General features: G+C 36.8%; 1 protein-coding gene across 4 annotated transcripts in view; it reads right to left on the reverse strand.

The window, feature by feature from the left end:
- Positions 1–14,813, reverse strand: part of acss3 (acyl-CoA synthetase short chain family member 3) — a 43,651-nt gene extending 28,838 nt beyond the window's left edge. The window contains exons 1-7 of one of the 4 annotated variants that reach the window (XM_079399359.1): positions 14,297–14,813; positions 13,189–13,333; positions 12,146–12,334; positions 11,893–12,027; positions 10,126–10,266; positions 7,567–7,647; positions 2,862–2,957 (exon numbers count right to left, since the gene is read on the reverse strand). In XM_079399359.1, the coding sequence (XP_079255485.1) occupies positions 2,862–2,957; positions 7,567–7,647; positions 10,126–10,266; positions 11,893–12,027; positions 12,146–12,334; positions 13,189–13,333; positions 14,297–14,697 (1,188 nt within the window). In that variant the 5' untranslated portion in view covers positions 14,698–14,813. Of the gene's footprint in view, positions 1–2,861; positions 2,958–7,566; positions 7,648–10,125; positions 10,267–11,892; positions 12,028–12,145; positions 12,335–12,928; positions 13,097–13,188; positions 13,334–14,296 lie in introns of those variants that run through there. The other 3 variants (XM_079399358.1, XM_079399360.1, XM_079399361.1) reach the window with 3 other exon arrangements.
- Between the last annotated feature and the right edge of the window lie 2,747 nt (positions 14,814–17,560).

Raw genomic sequence — 17,560 nt, forward strand, 5'->3', positions numbered from 1 at the left:
GACGATATAACTGCGAGAGAAAGTATTTAAATATATATTTTCCTCCCTGTGCTTCCTTCTTGCTGATGAGCCGTACTGTGAAACAGCCAATCAGAGCAGAGCTCATTATTATTCATGACCCTGCCAAATAAGCCAATAACAGACCGTTTCATTCTAGGGAGAAATCCTAGGGTTGTAAATGGACATGTAAAATCGTTTCTGGAGATTTTTTGCCCTTACCTAAGCTACATACCTTCTGTGTAGATATCAGATAACAACTTAAAATACTGTATCAAATGCATTCTATGGCACCTTTAATGTTTGTTTCGTTTTACCAACTGCATCACTTCTTTTTATGTAAATTAAATGATCCAACAGTACACTGAGGAAAAAATTTGTATAAAAAAAACTAAGATTACTGGAGTATGTTTTACAAGAAAATACTGTTCAGTTTTTTAACTTAAAGTTATGTTTAATCTTATTTGTGAAATTTACTAGACATTTCTAAGTGAAAATTGTATCATACGTGAAACATACACCCATTATTTTCAGTTTAGGGTTATTGCTTGAGAGCTAATTGGTAATTGATAGTGTGATATGGGTGGTTACTTACTGGCCCAAGTTAAAACAGCCCACAGTCTCTATATTATGCTGCTGTTGTTGTTTTGCCTATTTTATAGTCCACTAGGAGAAAACAATATGATGACTGATTGCTTAGAAAGTAAAAGCCCACTATCCTGTCATCTTGTCCTGAAAATTGTCATCCTTTACTCACCCTCATTTGGTTTCAAATTGGTAACACAAAAGAAGACACAGTGGGTTCCAAACAACATCAGATCCCATTAACTTTCATTTTATGGAAAAACACTTTTTCAAAATATCTTTACAGATCTGGAATGAAATGAAGGTGAATTAATGATGAAAAACCTTTTCAGTTTTGGGATCTTTCTTTAACCCCAAGCATTAGCAATGATAGGTGAAGCATGCTATGCAGAAGTTTTTAAATTGGAGTCTGTGGAACTTTTATAGAAAAAAGCGTTTTAGTATAGGGACCAGTTCTCACTATTAACTACTGTATTTCCTTATTAGCATTTCTATTATTAATATATTGGCTGTTTATTAGTATTTATTCTGCATCACCATATTCAACATCCCTAATCCCAATACCTAAACTTAACAACTACCTCACTAACTATTAATAAGCAGCAAATTAGGAGTTTATTAGTTAATGGTTTGTTAATGGTGAGAATTGGACCTTAAAATAAAGTGTGGCCAAAATGTATGAAAAAATGAATGAAAAAAATGTCACACTGAACCAATTTATATTATGCACTACACACAAATAAACTTCATTATTACACAGCTGTCTGAAATGCTCTATTCTGATTTGTCAATTGTGACAATTTGAGGTTAGTTACTCCCCAATAATGACCATCATCAATAGCACCGCTGTATAATAATTGCTCCTGCAGGTATCTGAGGCTGGATGCTTTCATGTCTCTTGTACTGCACTGTAGACATGCCCTCTCATTTCATTTAAATGCAGCTGCCATAATCTTGCATCTCAGTTATAGACTGTAACCACAAGACTTGAATAGTAGGAGTTATAGTGGTAAGCCTAAGATGATAATGTTGAAGTGTTTGTCTAGTTGCTAGAATGATTGTTTTGTACACTGTAAAGAACTATAAGATGACAAACAGGTAGGATTTTAAAACGGTTCTTCTCAAATCAATATTGCACGTCCCTGTCAATATTCATGTGGTGAAAAACTGCCTAATATGGTACAAATCACTTAAATATCCACCTTGTTTGAACTTGTTAGTTTGTCTAACTCAAATATGCTTTTTTTCCTTTGTGAAAACTTCGAGTTTCATGAGCTACTAAAATATATATCAACTCAACACTTTGTGCTTAATTATTTACGTATTTTGCTTTGCGCCGGGGTCCTGATCTCTGTCGGGATTGATTTTGCAATAACAACCAGCTAGATGTACATTATTCCTTACATGATTAATATTATTTTGAACTAATGACATATATTTCCAAGATATTACTTTAATAATTTTTTTGGCTTTAGACCTGTATAAACAAAACATAAATGCCAATTTTTAAAACACTTGATGTCTTTGCAATAACAATAATATATATATCTCATATTTGGGTTTACTGTGAAAAGTCAAAAGTCTTTCCTTAGCAAACACCACTGCTGAATAAATAAGATTGGGTTTGGCATGTTGACAGAATAAAATAGAATAAAACTAATAGGCTCAAATCTACCATGGATGTGCATAATTACAAAAGACATTAATTAAAAGAGACTGAAGGCTTTCTGCTATGGATATTGACATTGTATGAGAGATCTGTTGAAATCAAACTTCCGTTAGAGCAGACTAATAAATTCTGTGAGCATCTTCCATTTTCTTGTGTGGAGCGAGACAACACATCTAATCAGCAGAGGCGACACCAATGCTGAATTCACCTTGACAAGAAACCAAACACATTCTAATTGCCTCCCATCGAGTGCAAATTATTTTAGTATTCATGCTGTGAGCTCAGTGAGGAGAACTAGTTTAAAACTATGAGAGCTGCTCTGTTACAGTACAAAAGCTTATGAAAAGCTACAGCAAATCGAATTCACAACAAACTTAAACTGAGCCAGTGATTCAGGAGGTTTGCTGTAGAGATTAATTCATCCTTGCATTCAATCCCTAAGAGAAAAGACTGCTAGAGCCTAAAAAAATTCACAATACAGATTTAGGAGGCCTCAGTTCAGCATGAGCATCAGGATCTGGTAAACCACAACAGCAGATAATTGTGTTAGCTGGTGCGGTCCATAGGTCAAATGCTGTAACATTCACACTCGCATATTTTTGTCCCATACCTCATAGAGCACAGTGGTGTTGCCATGTAGAAGTGGACCGTAGCAGATATATGAGTGGCCCACCACCCAGCCAAGGTCAGACGCAGCCCACCAGACCTTCAGAGAGAGATGTGTAGGTTAAACGGTGTGAGACAGTGTGAAATGTTTTTGAGTCATGTCATACATTTCTTACAATTTTTTCCCTGTTGTTCCAACCCTGATGTGGTCATTATTCTGTGAAAAAAAATTTGTAAATAATTTTCGTGTGTGTATTTTCCATAAACGCCTGTTTTTTGCCCGTTTATGGAATTCACCTACAATACAGTCCTACAGTTGGGAAAGCAGAGAGGAAGGTGCTACACAACTTACCCAGTTTACTTCTTTATATGCCAAGCATTTTAGGCCGGGTTTCACAGACAGGGCTTAGACTAAACCAGGATTAGGCCATAGTTCAATTAGGACATTTTTATAAACATGCCTTATTAAAAAACATTACTGAGACAAAACTAATCTTGAGACAAAACAAAGGCAGTTTTCTGTCAGGACCACTATCGTCAAATATTGACAATTATCATATAGTTTGGATTGGTAGAATGGTTCTGTTCTGGGCAAGAACTCCCTGCGCATCCATGCAGCCTAGCATGGATGAGAGCAGGGAGAGCAGCGATAACCCCCCAAAACAAAACCATTTGCTGATATCCCCCAACACAAACTGATAGCAAAATCTCAAAGCCTTTAGCAACAAGAATGTTGTCCTTAACCAATACCAAAACAAATATTTTGCAAAACCCACATAACCTGTAGCAACAAGCATGTTGTCCTCAACAGATGGCCTAATGAATGTTGCCAATACCTTAAAAGCTTAAGCTATACGTTCTCCGTAACACCTGATAAGCTAAGAAAAACAGGTTTCTACAGCTTTAAGAACAAGCATGTTCCCAATACAACTACAGCTTTTATAACAAGCATGTTCCAATAACAACCAGATAGCGTGTTCTGGACAATACAGCTTTAACTAAGAACAAGCATGTTTCCAATTAGGGCTGGGTGATGAGCAAAAATTCATATCTCGGTATTTGTTTTGGCTGATTTGCAGTGTACGGTATATATGTCACATTTATTGTTTATTAACTACAAATATTTCAGCAAAATGTATATTTTATTCAGTTATTGCGCTCGTGTCATTGCGCTCTGTCTGTTTGGCACGCATTCGCACGGCGGCGCTCGTTCGAAATGAAGTCTGTGAAGTTTAGCGGAGAATCACAAAGCAAAAGCTCATGCACTTATGACAGCAAAAATTGAAATATTTCCATGGCTTTCTAACATTTACAGATGGAGAATACCTGTGAAATGTAAGTTATGCATTTAGGAAAACAGCACATCAAACATTAAACAGCGTGTCTCTGTCAGCGGCACACGCAGACTTTCTGTCAGAGCATCTGATGGCGAGCCGCTTTAAACTGAAACTAATAACTATAGGCTTCTATATCTTACAAGTTTTTTTAAAGCCCTTCATATAAAGTTGAGCGGCTGAGTCGGTGTCCTCCGCTATATTTTCAGATGTGCTCGTTTCAAACTACTGTATATCAATATAAACGGTATTGCCTTATATCGTATCGCTTATAAAGAATGTATCGATATATCGTACAAACTCGATATACCGCCCAGCCCTATTCCCAATACAACCAAGAGCTTAAGAATAAGCATGCTCCCAAAACGACTAGACAGAACAAGCGTGTCTAATACCTGAGCAGAATCAGCGCTGAAATGAAGGCTGCATACGAGACTGGAAAATGCTGCCTTTGAAAGACACATTTCAAGGAAAGTAGGCATCAAGACATGTCTGATACAATAATAGCCTTACTTCCTGCCTCCTGAGATACCTTCATTCGGTCGATAATTAAAAGCAGAATAGATGTATCCTTTGCTGCCTTGATACCCACAATCCTGTCTGGTTGAGCAAAATAAAGATGGTGTCTGAAGTCATTTCTAGCGAGTAATCAGTATTAAGAAATTAAATAACTGCTTAGTTATCAATAAGCTCGTTCTATATCACTGACCGTTAAGCTGCCTCAAAAGCATGTCCGATATCAGTTTCATGACCTTCATGAATGTCATTGGCTGAAAAGCAGCATGTCAGCAGCCAAGGTTTCAGAGTAGACGACTTCACTGAACAACGACCGTTTACCATTTTCTCTTGGAGCTGCGCAGCAGTAGAAATGATTCAGTTTGCACCATGGTCGTTAGAGCCCTGCACGGGCCTCAAATTTAGGCCCTAGCCCGGCCCACGTCCGACAGCTTATCAGAATTACCGGCCCGAGTCCGACCCGAGCCCGTCTTTTTTCCCTCTTCTCCTAAAACAGTTTATAACACTGTTTCGGCTATTAAAATAGTTCAGTTTTGTGTGCAATGGCAAAATTATATTTTGTTTCGTTTTTTTATTAAGTTAATTTAGAAAAACGTTTGGAGCATTTTTGTTCGTTAAATAGCCTAAGTGTTTTTTTTTTAAAAGTAACGACCAAACGGCCAGCTGCATGAGCTGATCATAGCCTATGTTTGATCAATTTAACCTTCTCATATCATCACGACTTGCCTAAAATAAAATCTATAGATATACTAAAACAGTTCAAGTATATAACAATGTTTAAACGTTAAACCTGCTATAGGACTCTGCTGGACATGGAGATACCAGCGCAAACACTTGCATTGTTTTCAGTGGAAACAAATTAAAATAGCCTACGCCGTCTTTTTTTTAGGTAAGAGTAATACATCATTTGGACCTGTAAAGGGTCTACTTGTATTTGTATGCACTCACAATACCAACAAAAAGGTAGTTCTTTTATAAAACAAAGAAAACAAACATGATGCGCTTTCTGCCGTCTTTAACAGGAGCGCTTCACAAAAATGAACTGAAGCTGAGCGAATACATGCCTCACAGACATGGTAAATATATCTATAGAAAGCTTTAAATTATTACTTAACGAAATAAAAACAAAAACTCTTTTATTATAATTTTAATCATAATCAAAGATGCATTTCTCTCTAAAGGCGCGTCTAATGAGGAGACGGCGAGTCAGGATCAGTAACTTCATCCTTGCGACACAGACTCAGAAAACATTAGTTTATTAGTAAATAGTTCAAATATCTCCTTACTATTTCCTGCAGACACATTCATGGTTATGTTTGCTGGGGTTTTGCAGCAAGCTTTAGCTATTTCTGCGCTGAAGTCATTTGCGCACCTGCTGTTGCGGGACACTAAACACCATCGAGCTGCTCTCAGTCTCGTGTTGTTTCCACCAGCGCGGCAATTTTTTTCATCACTAATCGATGGATGTCTATAATATAAAAATAAGGAGAAACCCAAAACAGGCCCGAGGCCCGGCTCGCGTCTGAACTATGACGTGAAAATTGGCCCGAAGCCCGGCCCTAGAGGTGTAAAAAAGTGAAGAAATGCAGGACTCTAATTGTCGTTATTTTCAGCTGCTTAAATCTGTGCTGTAAGTAGCCTACTAAAAAATAAAGGCGACTTGACTAGGTTAAAGAGGACATAGCCTAACACACAGTTTCGGCCAATCTCATGTTAATCTTGAGAACTTATAATGTAGTATGGCATCATTCACATCTCTGAAGAGTCTTCTTCAGTTTAATCAGGTTTATAAAAGAAAGATACAGCTTACGATTCTTTCCGAAAACAGCCGAGCTCCTGGAGGAGAGCCGTGGGCGGAGCTGAAGTGTCGCAAGAACTTACGGGCCAATTAGCAACAATCACAGATCTTTGATGCAGTTTAACAGCAGCTCCTAGTCATGACCGGGATCTGGGACTGCGCCGTCTTTAGTATCAAACAATGTGCAAATCGTGTCAGAATGTACCTAGTTATAAAACATTCATCACCGGAATGACAGGAACAAACACACACGTTGTGAAACTCCGTTGCTGCCCCGGAAAAACTAATTGCATCCACTGTTCACATAACAGGTTATCCTTTCCTCACATCCAAAACACATCTTTAGAGACATTGTTCTCGAGCAAGTACTGCTGTGCTGCTGATGACTTCCGTACCATGAATGAAATGCGTTGAGCGGCGCGCTCTTGCTCGCGACGCTGAGTGCGCACGCGCATAACAATCCAACTCTTGACAGTGTAAACAACTCAGAATGCATGAAATGGCGTTGTATCCCCCTTTAAGCGTAGCATATTGCAACAACAAGCGTATGCCAGTAACAGTACCGCACATTGCCAACTGAACAACTAAATGAGGTGAGTCCATTGGGGAAACGAATTCCACTCGCTAAATTCCCGATTCCTATTGATGATGATGTTTTTGCCTGCCGAATTCGCCATTTAATTAGCTATTGAGCAATGCGAACACTGCTGATAATACTGACGACCTTATATATGGATGCTTAGGTGCCGTATTCCTATAGGTAGATGGGGATCAGCTGATGCGAGCTTGACTAACTTGACCTGCCAGAACTAACGCTACGCTCGATGTATATTTAAAGATCAGTCAGTGCAAGTTTCTTTCAGTTGAAACAGCTCAGACTTACATTTTAGTCAGGGACTAGACTTAAGCCTCATCTGTGAAACCGGGGGTAAATTAACCTTTTTACCAATACACTTTTTCGACTGGGGAGAAAGTGTTTTTAAAGTACATCAAATTTATTTTCTTAAAACATTAAGGACAATTTAATTGACCCCTTGTGAAAATAACAGATCATGACCTACCTCACCAGGAGCTAGTTCATATACATTAGACATAGTCCAGTTTAACATCACGGCATATCCTCCTGAATCTCTGACAACACCCTGATGAGAACAAAAGAGGAAACAAAAAAATGGTGATTCCTTTATAATATTATTATGCAGTTTAAATTGTAATCCCCCATTAACATTTAAATTAGGGATTTTTTTAAGCAACTGTGGAAATGCCATGAAATATGTCTCTTTATGGTGCAGCAATGCATTAAGCCACACTTGGGAGCTGGGGAAGTGGAGGGTTTCTGAAGTGTGCTGAAACTGCTACAGCAAGCACTAGCCAAGTATTTGAATGTTGAGCAGCGAGCTCATTGGCTGCTGATAAAAAAGAACCAATCACCTGAGCCATGTGATGATGTCATTATGTCAGACTGAGTTTGACCTATCGGACTGTCCTATCGGACTTGTCCTTGGAACTCTTGAATTATACAGCAATTATAATAATTATAATAAGTATAGTAAACAGAGCACAAATCAAAATTAATATAATGGTCAACACAATTAGTCTTCATTTTATTTGATATTTTTATTATTCATGTAAATTCTTATTATACCCAATATTTGTTCACAAAGCTTTCAAGACAAATCATGTATTTTATTGTATTCATCCAAGTTCAGCATGAAAAAATTACATCAGGTTGTCTGTAAGTATATGAGATGAACAAAATTAATTGCCATTACAATTCATGTTGTCCCTACTGTCAGTAAACCATTAGCAAACCAGGCAGAGGGTTGATACTGAGGGATACATTTTGAGTAGTAAGAAGGTAATTAGATCCTGTGTGTGCCAAACACATAAATCTGAGGTGTGTGTGTAAGTGAGGACGGCCTATTAGCAAGAGTTTTATGTACAGGGCAGCATTGCCTTGGGACAGATATTTCATACTGGCTGGAGTCTGGGTCAGTGGAGAGCAGTGTTTTGTTCATTCTGCCTTCAGGCCTTGTAACTTCCTCCTGTGCTCCTTGTACTCACTTCCCTTGCCTTACCTCTTTTTCAGTCAGAGTACATATAAAAGTGAGTTGTTAAGGATTTAACAACACCTGAGGCATGCTAATGTAAATTTCAAGGTGCTGTTCACCTCTTGGACGATATTAAATGGACAAAATAAAATGTTACTTAGGGGTTGAACCATAATAGAACAAGCAAGCAGAATGGCAAACAGGCTTTGAAAATGGGTGGGACTTAGGTGGCCTGGACATTTGCCTGGATCTTGTTGCCGTTACAAGTTAAAGATTAAGGGGTGGTTGATATATGATGATCAAACATCCACAATATATTTGCAATTATCATGCTGGTGATAAAAAAAACAACTCTGCAAATATTTCAATGACTTTAATGCTTTTTTTAAACTTGACGCTGGATATTGAAAATGCCCAGTCAAGCCAGCTGCGACTAAAATACTGCTTATTAAAATAATTACGGTAATTTGCAGGAAGAGCAAAGAGAGGCGCTTTCGGAGTTTCTTTCAATGAATTTGATCAGCAAGTATTCACATAAACAAGATACCTTAAATTAGGAATTCATTGTTTTCGTACATTAACAGTCTCCTACAGTCAGCAGCATTTCAAGGAATAGCGCAGATGTTATTTTCAGAAAATTGTCAACTTTGTTCCCAGAAAAATTTGTGCTTTTATCCATTTTATAAAGTGTTTTTGCAAACATAAAAGTAAATATTTATTTTTATTGCCAAATATTGTTAAAACTATTATTTTAAACTATATTTTACTTCTTGCTCATCCTCTGACTGAAAAAGAAAAGACAGTTTTTAAAAACAAAGTATGTAAATTGTTTAAAATTACTTCCTGTTGATGATGTTTTAATAATATAAGGTAATTTAAATTTAATCTGAAACACCCCAAGCAGTATTTGCATGGTACGTCAAGGTACAGACATTAGTTTAAAAAAATTACCTAATTTTTGATCTAATATTTACAGTTTCATCTCATATTTAGATAGTGTTTTATTTTAGTTTCACTTTAATGAACAAAAGGGATTTTTAAATAGTAAAAATATATGTAATTATGTGTATTACCAAGTATTGTTATATTGTTTCAAACTATTATTTAAATTATAGTTTTACTGTTTTACTTGTGTAAAGACAATTTAAAATGTCTAACATTTCCTATAATGACTTCCTATTGTTGATGTTTTAGTAATACAGGATCAATTAAATTTAATCTGAAAACAAACCAGATACTTAGTATTTACATGGTACTTCAAGATACAAAGCCAAAACATATGACAGAGCCATAGCATACGTTTTTGGTACTTTTTTAGCAAAAAGCCTGCAAAGCATCAGGCAACATTACAGCCACAGGCTAAAACCTTCATACTAAAAGAAGTACCTTTCTACTTATCTTGAATACACAGGAGAGTTTATAAAGGCGTATTGCTCACGGTCTCTAGCTAACACACTATGCAATAAACAAAGCCCCTGACAGAATAAATCTATTCCACAGTAAATAATTTCATCCATTCCCTCAAGCTGTATGCTTTATCGCTGTGTTCGGTCATAAACAAGAATTTACCTTAGGAGTACCAGTAGTGCCGGAGGTGTACAGGACGTACAGAGGATGATGAGCAGGGACGGACACACAATCATGAGGCTGGGCAGTGGCCATTTCCTCCTCCCAGTCCAAGCTCAGGTCAACACGCATAGACACCTTTTCCTGAGGGAAAAACACCAGTGCTTAGGAACAGGATGATTAGAGATTTCCTAAAAAAAATGTAATTCTGTTATCATTTATTCACCCTCATGTCATTCCAAACCTGTAAGCGTTTCTTTCTTTTGTGGAACATAGAAGATATTTTGAAGAATATTGGTAACCAAAAAGTTTCTGTTCCCAATGGCTTCCATTATATGGATTATATGCAATCAGTGCGATCTAAAACTGTTTGGTTACCAACATTCTTCAAAATAGAATTTTAGAATAGAATAACATTTTGTCGACATCATAAATGATGACGGATTTTCTTTGGGTGGACTATCACTTTAAAAAAAAACAAATCGCTCAGTCAAGGCAGTAGTGCTAATATAGTATTATTTATATATTTTGTAGTTATTTTTAATATTTTGAGTTAGCTTTTAGTTGATTATTTTCAGTAGTGGTTTTGCCAATTTTATTAGTTTTTGTTTTTTAATAGTTTTAATTTATCTTCATTTCAGATTTAGTTTTTTTCTATTTCAGTAACTTTATAACTTCAGTTAGACGACTTTTCTGTGTATAAATATATCTAATATTGTGTGTCTAGTATCTAATATTTCGTGTCTAGTATCTAATATTTCATCTAATATTTATAATTTATTTTAGCTTTATTTCAATTAACAAAAATATTTTAGTCCTACTTTTTTTAGTCCAGGCAGAAGTAACAATTATTTTGTCCAAAGTGTCTAAGGTGCTTAAAAGGAATAGTTCACCTAAAAAATTACATTTTGCCATGATTTATGTATGTTGATACTGTTTCAATGCTGTATGACTTCCTCTATTTTTCTACCTTTCTTTTAGGCAAACCCATTTTTTTTTAAGTCATATGGACCACTTGGGGGTTTCACTGCTCCAACAAATCTCAAAAAGCATGGGTTTCATTGGATTAGTGTGTTTTTTGGTATTTGTTGTGTAAACTCCAATCAAGTAGTTCTGAATATTCTAAAATCTTCTGTAAATTGGATCCTACCATGTAGAAATCTTCTAAGAACTAATGCAATGTGTACTCGGAGTGTGTTCTTCTGGTGCTGGCAAATTCTCCCCTCGCATATGATTTTAACTCAAATATTTCCAAGATGTGTTCGTCTTCACCAACCATGCGGGATTTATCCTGTATCTCAAACCGCTGGAAAATCAAAAAGCTATTTGCTAACAGTTTCCATGACAACACAGGATGAAGCTTAAGTAATTCCCTACTTTGTGAAATCAACATACTGATTCTAGATGTCGCAACATGAGAAAACTCACTTAAGAGACATCAAAAGAGAAAAAAAGACTCTAGAGCTCGTCAAAATGCTGAAAGCTTGAACACTTGATTTCCTAATAATTTTTTGAGTGGTATGTTTTTGCAGCTATAAAAATGACTAACTTCCTCCTACAATGATTGATATTGGTTAAGTGCCAGCCTCCTTAAGAATAAGGTCGTCAAGGTTGAATTTTGAGGTATACTCTTTTAGAAAGGAGACCACATTTGCATTTTTATTCTCTCACTGCATTATCTTCTCTTTTAACAGTTAACAGACAGCGGAAAGTGTGCCAGTTTGATAATGAGACTGGTGTCCAGGTGCCATGGGGTTTCTGGGAGCTCACCATGCTGGGACGATTGTAGATGAGGACTTTGTGTGGTTTGTGACTGCTGAACTCCAGAGCTTTCTCTACCAGGGGAATGTACTCCACTCTTCTGCCCGGCTCAATGCCAAATGATGCTGTCACCAGCAACTTGGGCTGTGGGGGAAATAATGATTTAAGAGTTGAAGTGGATTGCGCAGATATATGCATTTACAAAAACAGTTTTTTGTTATTAATTTTCCTTTAAAAAAACCCAAAAAAAACAATGGCTTGCCTTAGCATGGTCAATGCGGACGGAGAGCTCTTTGGAGGCGAATCCTCCAAATATGAGGCTGTGGGTTGCACCAATACGGGCACATGCCAGCATGGTGAACATGGCCTGAGGAACCATGGGCATATAGATCACCACCAGGTCACCTGTCTTCACACCGTGCCTCACCAGGACACCCGCCAACCTGGACACCTACAAAAAGGGGTGTTGTGTGGATGTTAAATTTTATGGACAAACTGGAGTCATATTAATCAAAACATCAAACTGGTTCAACATTTTGGAAGAGGAAGAAGATTATTGGTTTCAAAGGCTCAAGATGTGGTCACATTTAACAATGTTTGGCAAATTTTCTTACACAAAATCCAGTAATTTCAACAGGAATCCACACGATTCCCAGTCTTGTGAATTCCTACTGAAATGACTGATAAGGGTCATGCATGTGAATTCTGAATAACAGTACCTTCACACATCGCTACACCATTGAAAATATGCAGTTTTGTGATTGCCAAATGTTGCTAATGTGACCGCATTTCCAGTGTTTTACTAGTATCGCGTAGCCAGACCTTCAGACTGACGGCTGAAGGTCTGGAATAGATGTCCACTTTCATTGGCCAAGGCCTTCCCATGAGGCCGTTTGACCGACATGTCAAACAACCAATCACAGTTCGTTTCTTTTAGCGTCATGTTTCGGGGAGTAGAAATGTCGCCACAACAACAGACCGGCGTCAGAAACTCTCAGATGTATTTTAAAGATTCTATGCCGCAAACTTTAAATATTTCACATACTTTTGAAAATCCAGCATTTAGTTGACCCTGATAAGCGTTCATCGTCACATTTGTAAGCATGATGGCTTTCTTCTTTCGTGAGGGGGTTTGGCGCCACAGCATCTTTGTTTCCTGGGGGACCGAAAATAAACGCGACATTCGGGTCTCCCGGGAAATCTGGCTTAATTCAACCAGTCAGATGAAGTGTTTCCAGAAAAGTGTGCAGACGTTTAGCCAACGTTCCGTGGGCATGATGTCTGAGGCTGAGACTAGTGTTTTACCTGCTCCTGCACTTCTCTGTATGTGATGACCTGTTTAGTGCCAGTAACCGGACTGTCATAAATGACAGCTGCTTGATCACCTCTTCCATTCTCCACATGCCGATCGACAGCGTTATAACACATGTTCAGCTTCCCTCCAACAAACCTGGAACGAAAACAGATCAAATGAAAATGATCAAAATTACATTTAGCATCATGCACTACTCATTATTAATTTCAATAAAGTGTAACAGTGCCTGTCCAGTTTTATCAGCAGCCTTGGTTCCAGAAGTTTTTGCCAAATATTGTATACACTAATATATAAGCTTGGGGAAACTGACACTTTGTCATTCACATTTCATGGGAGTAGGTGAGCGCCAAGGAGTTATTTTGGTGTGATTTGTTTTGCAGAATCATAGGAAATGTAGTTTTCAACCAACTCCCCTATGGAAAATGAATGGGGATTTTTACTACTCTATATTAATAGACATTTAACATTTTGACCCTCCAAGACAGTAGATGCCATTAATTCATTTGAAATGCAAAACATACATCAATACATGTGTCAGATGACAGAATTGAGGGAAACCCTCAGTGATGAACTGTATACATTCTCATTCATTCAAGAAATAACACCTGAGTTTACCACCATAAACCCGAAATCACTATGTGCAATTGCTAAAATAATAATTATGGAAATCCTTGAAAATGTATTAGTTGACAGCTTTAATGTTACAAAGATTAGAAAAAAAAAAAAAAAAAGTGTATGCATTTCGTCTGATTGGTCTAGCCATGTTTTTAGAATTATATAATTTCCCCCTAAACATTAAAGTATTGTCATCGTTTACTCACAAAAAACGCACACCTTGCTCTCTTCACCCTTGACTCACTCTCTCTCTCTTCAGAACAACTCAAAAGAAGTTCTGGCTCAGTCACTATTCACTTTCTTTGCATTTATTCTTTCATACAATGAATTGTGAAAGCGAATGGTGACTGAAGCAGTCATTGCCCCTCACACTATTTTTTGGTGAACTATCCCTTTAAAAACAGCCCGAGGCCCCTGCTTTCAATTCAATTCTGTTACTGCTGACTGCAAAAGCCTATATATCAATGTATAAGCTGTACTTACCATTTTGGAAACACTGTATCCGTTTTATCCAGAGTCTGACTCCATTGTTCAAACCAAGTGATGCCTTCGGCCGCTTCACTCCAGAACTTCTCGGGTTTGTCACGTGCCAGGCCAAACGCGTCTTCATATGTGTATTTTGATGAAAATGCACGAATACAATGTTTCCTGTATGCGTTAAAAGTTACGTCTGGCGTACAAGTCAGCGGTTTACACCCATTCCAGATATTTGTCTTTACCTTTTGCAGGTAATTCGGTCCAAACACACCTGTGCATGAAAACTTCAGACCCAACAAACTTCTTGAACCTACAGCACTCACTGTTCTGTTACTTTCTCTAACTCTAGACACCATTACATTTCCAATGCAGATGTGTTTTAAGCGCGTAGTTTGGTAAAGACGCATGTTCGTCGTGTCGTTTCAGCTCCAGTGTTTGCAGACGAACAACACAAGTGAGCTCAGCTGCAAATTTCTCAAATCAAAAATGGCCGCGCAATAACTCAATACTTCAGATCACAGCCAGAGGCCACTCCAAGATTCTGCAATCCATGCAATGTGATCGTTACGTAATGTTGGGGCTTTCTGAGGTGCCCTGCATGATTTATGAAACACAATGTTAAGCAATGCTATAGTATGCATATAAATGCTTTTGGGAAAATAGCCTATTCCAGGAGTTTTCAAACTTTTTAACGCAAAGAACCTTCAAATATGAAGGCAGCAATATATTTTCATATATGCAAGCCAATTCAGACTGTTTAAGAACAAATGTTATGTGTGATATTAAACCAGTAAAACCTGACATATGAAATAAAATCAAAAAAGTGTATTTGTTGAGTATTATATTTGATACATCAGACTTTTATGTATAATACAGTATTATTACAGTATATAGAAGAATATGGAGCTTATAAGGAGTTTTATTCAGAGGCCAAAACTTAGGGAAAATATGGAATTTGGTACAGTTTCTGATATTTACTGTATATGGCCAAAAAGTTAGATGAAATTTTGATAGCTTGTAATGTAAATCAATGAGATTCTATAACAGTGTAGCAGACTACTAAAATACATTTACCTAATATGTCTTAGTAGGATGATTAAATAGGATGTCTTAGTTTTATAATTAAAGCTAGGCTATGTTGTTTTTATTGTTGTGCCAAAGTATATAAGCCTAATGCAATGCAGTTATGATTGAGAGGTACAAATAAACGTTACTCAAAAGCCTGTTGTATCATATTTGATACTCACACTTCAAAATGATGTAAATGTTCTTCTTGAAATATTAATAACAATTCAAATGATTTCACAGCAAATAGACATGTGTACCATGACCTGAATAAGGGGAAATATTTAGAATGATACTAAAAGCCCTTTCACTTATTAAACCATATCAATCAGAATTCAGAAGGCATGTATATTGTGTGCAGTTTTATACATGTTTATAATTAAGAGACCAAATTAGTGTATCAGATTTAGTCACTGCACTGGAGCAAAAAGCTAATTATTAAAATATTATGTGGAAAATATTTACTTTGCAATATCCTGACAGTCTTTTCTGCTCCGAGTGCTGTTGGGTTCTAAACACAATTTATTGGTACAATATATTTCATAAATATTGTTCCAAAGCAGCTTTGCCTTAAACCCTGTTGAGCAAGCTGAAGGCAACAGTGAACAGGAGAAACTCCCAAGAAAAATACAACACTATAAACTATTCTTGAAAGTATGTAAGCAAGCAAGGAGATGAAATAAAAATCTTATTTTTTTATACAGTTTTGTTTGGGGACTGATTATTCCCTGTCAGTCTTTAGAAAGAATGAAAGACAAATATTTTTTTTTTTTTTGGTCTCTGAAATTTTCCACTGACCCCCTTAGCACACTATTGTGCCCCCCTGGCTTACAGTCAAATCAATAACACAGAAAGAGATTGTATTGGAAAATCATGTTGCCTGGTTAATGAGGGACCACTGGGATTGAAGTCACTCCAACCTGTACTGTACCCCATCTTTACACACTTGCGGTTTGCCTTCAGATGTTTGAAACCAATCATGAATACTAAATGTTTAAATATGGAAGTAACGGACCTAATAGAGTCTGGATATTTATTGCTAATATTGGTATAATCTACATTATAATCTTCTCTTCTCCATGTCTCTCTATTTCTGTCTGACAGTGTTCCAAATGGAATACTACAGTACTCATTGAATAATGTGCTTAGTATTTCTTTCAGGAAAAGTATGTAAAAATAAAGCATTAAATGACAATAAAACATAACCCAATCACAAGTCTAATTCAGTTATCTTCATGTTTAATCTTAAAGGAATAGTTCACTCAAATAAAATTTTGCTGAAAATTTACTTACTCTTAGGTCATCCAAGATTCAAATTAGTTTCTTTCTTTGTCGGGGCAAATTTAGCTTTATATAATTTTCTTACCAATGGATCCACACAACTCCAATCCATCAATCAATGTCTTGTGAAGTGAAAAGCTGCCCATTTGTAAAAAACAAACTTAATCATTAAGACATTTTTAATTTTAAATGGTAGTTTCTGGCTAAAATTATTCTATCCTAACGAAAAGTTCATAAACTTATCAGAAAATTAGCAGTAGCTTTTCTATTTTCTATTGATTTTTCTCTCCAGTATTCTACATAATGTACACATTTAGTTAAAAATAATAGGTCATCTGGGTATTCCATTCATGTAGAACATTTATACCCACCGTCTACTTTCATAATGTAAAAGAACAGCTCGGAAATGATCTCCTTTTGCATTTCACAGAAAGAAATTCATACAGGTTCAGAAAGACACAAGGACGAGTAAATGAATTACAATTTTTGAGTGAACTATTCCTTTCAGATGCTACTAAACGATTTCAGAGGCAATGTCTTCTCCATGGCTCTCACAAGACTACCAGCCATTTCTGTCAGTAATGCCTGTGTCCATACCCCTCTGTGATTGCTGACTGCAGTCCCATTTTAACTGTGCAACCTGGACACTGTGATTGAGTCATTCATCAATCTTGCTGGCAGTTAAGGGATGATGTGATTTACAAATCGCTTGTGCAATGTTTTCTATTAGAGTGGCTGAGGCGATTAATGCTAAGTGGTCCTAGTCCTGTGTGGCAGATTGTCTGTACACAGATTATGAAGTGAATTGCTCAGGATTTAATAGAGCTGAATAACATAAATATATCTTGCGGTATGATGCACATTACTAGATTGGTGACATTTACCCTTTTTGGGTGCAAAACAATGATGCAACCAACTGTTACT

The sequence above is a fragment of the Barbus barbus genome (genome assembly GCF_936440315.1).
Source record: "Barbus barbus genome assembly, chromosome: 39".
Taxonomy (NCBI): Eukaryota; Metazoa; Chordata; class Actinopteri; order Cypriniformes; family Cyprinidae; genus Barbus; species Barbus barbus.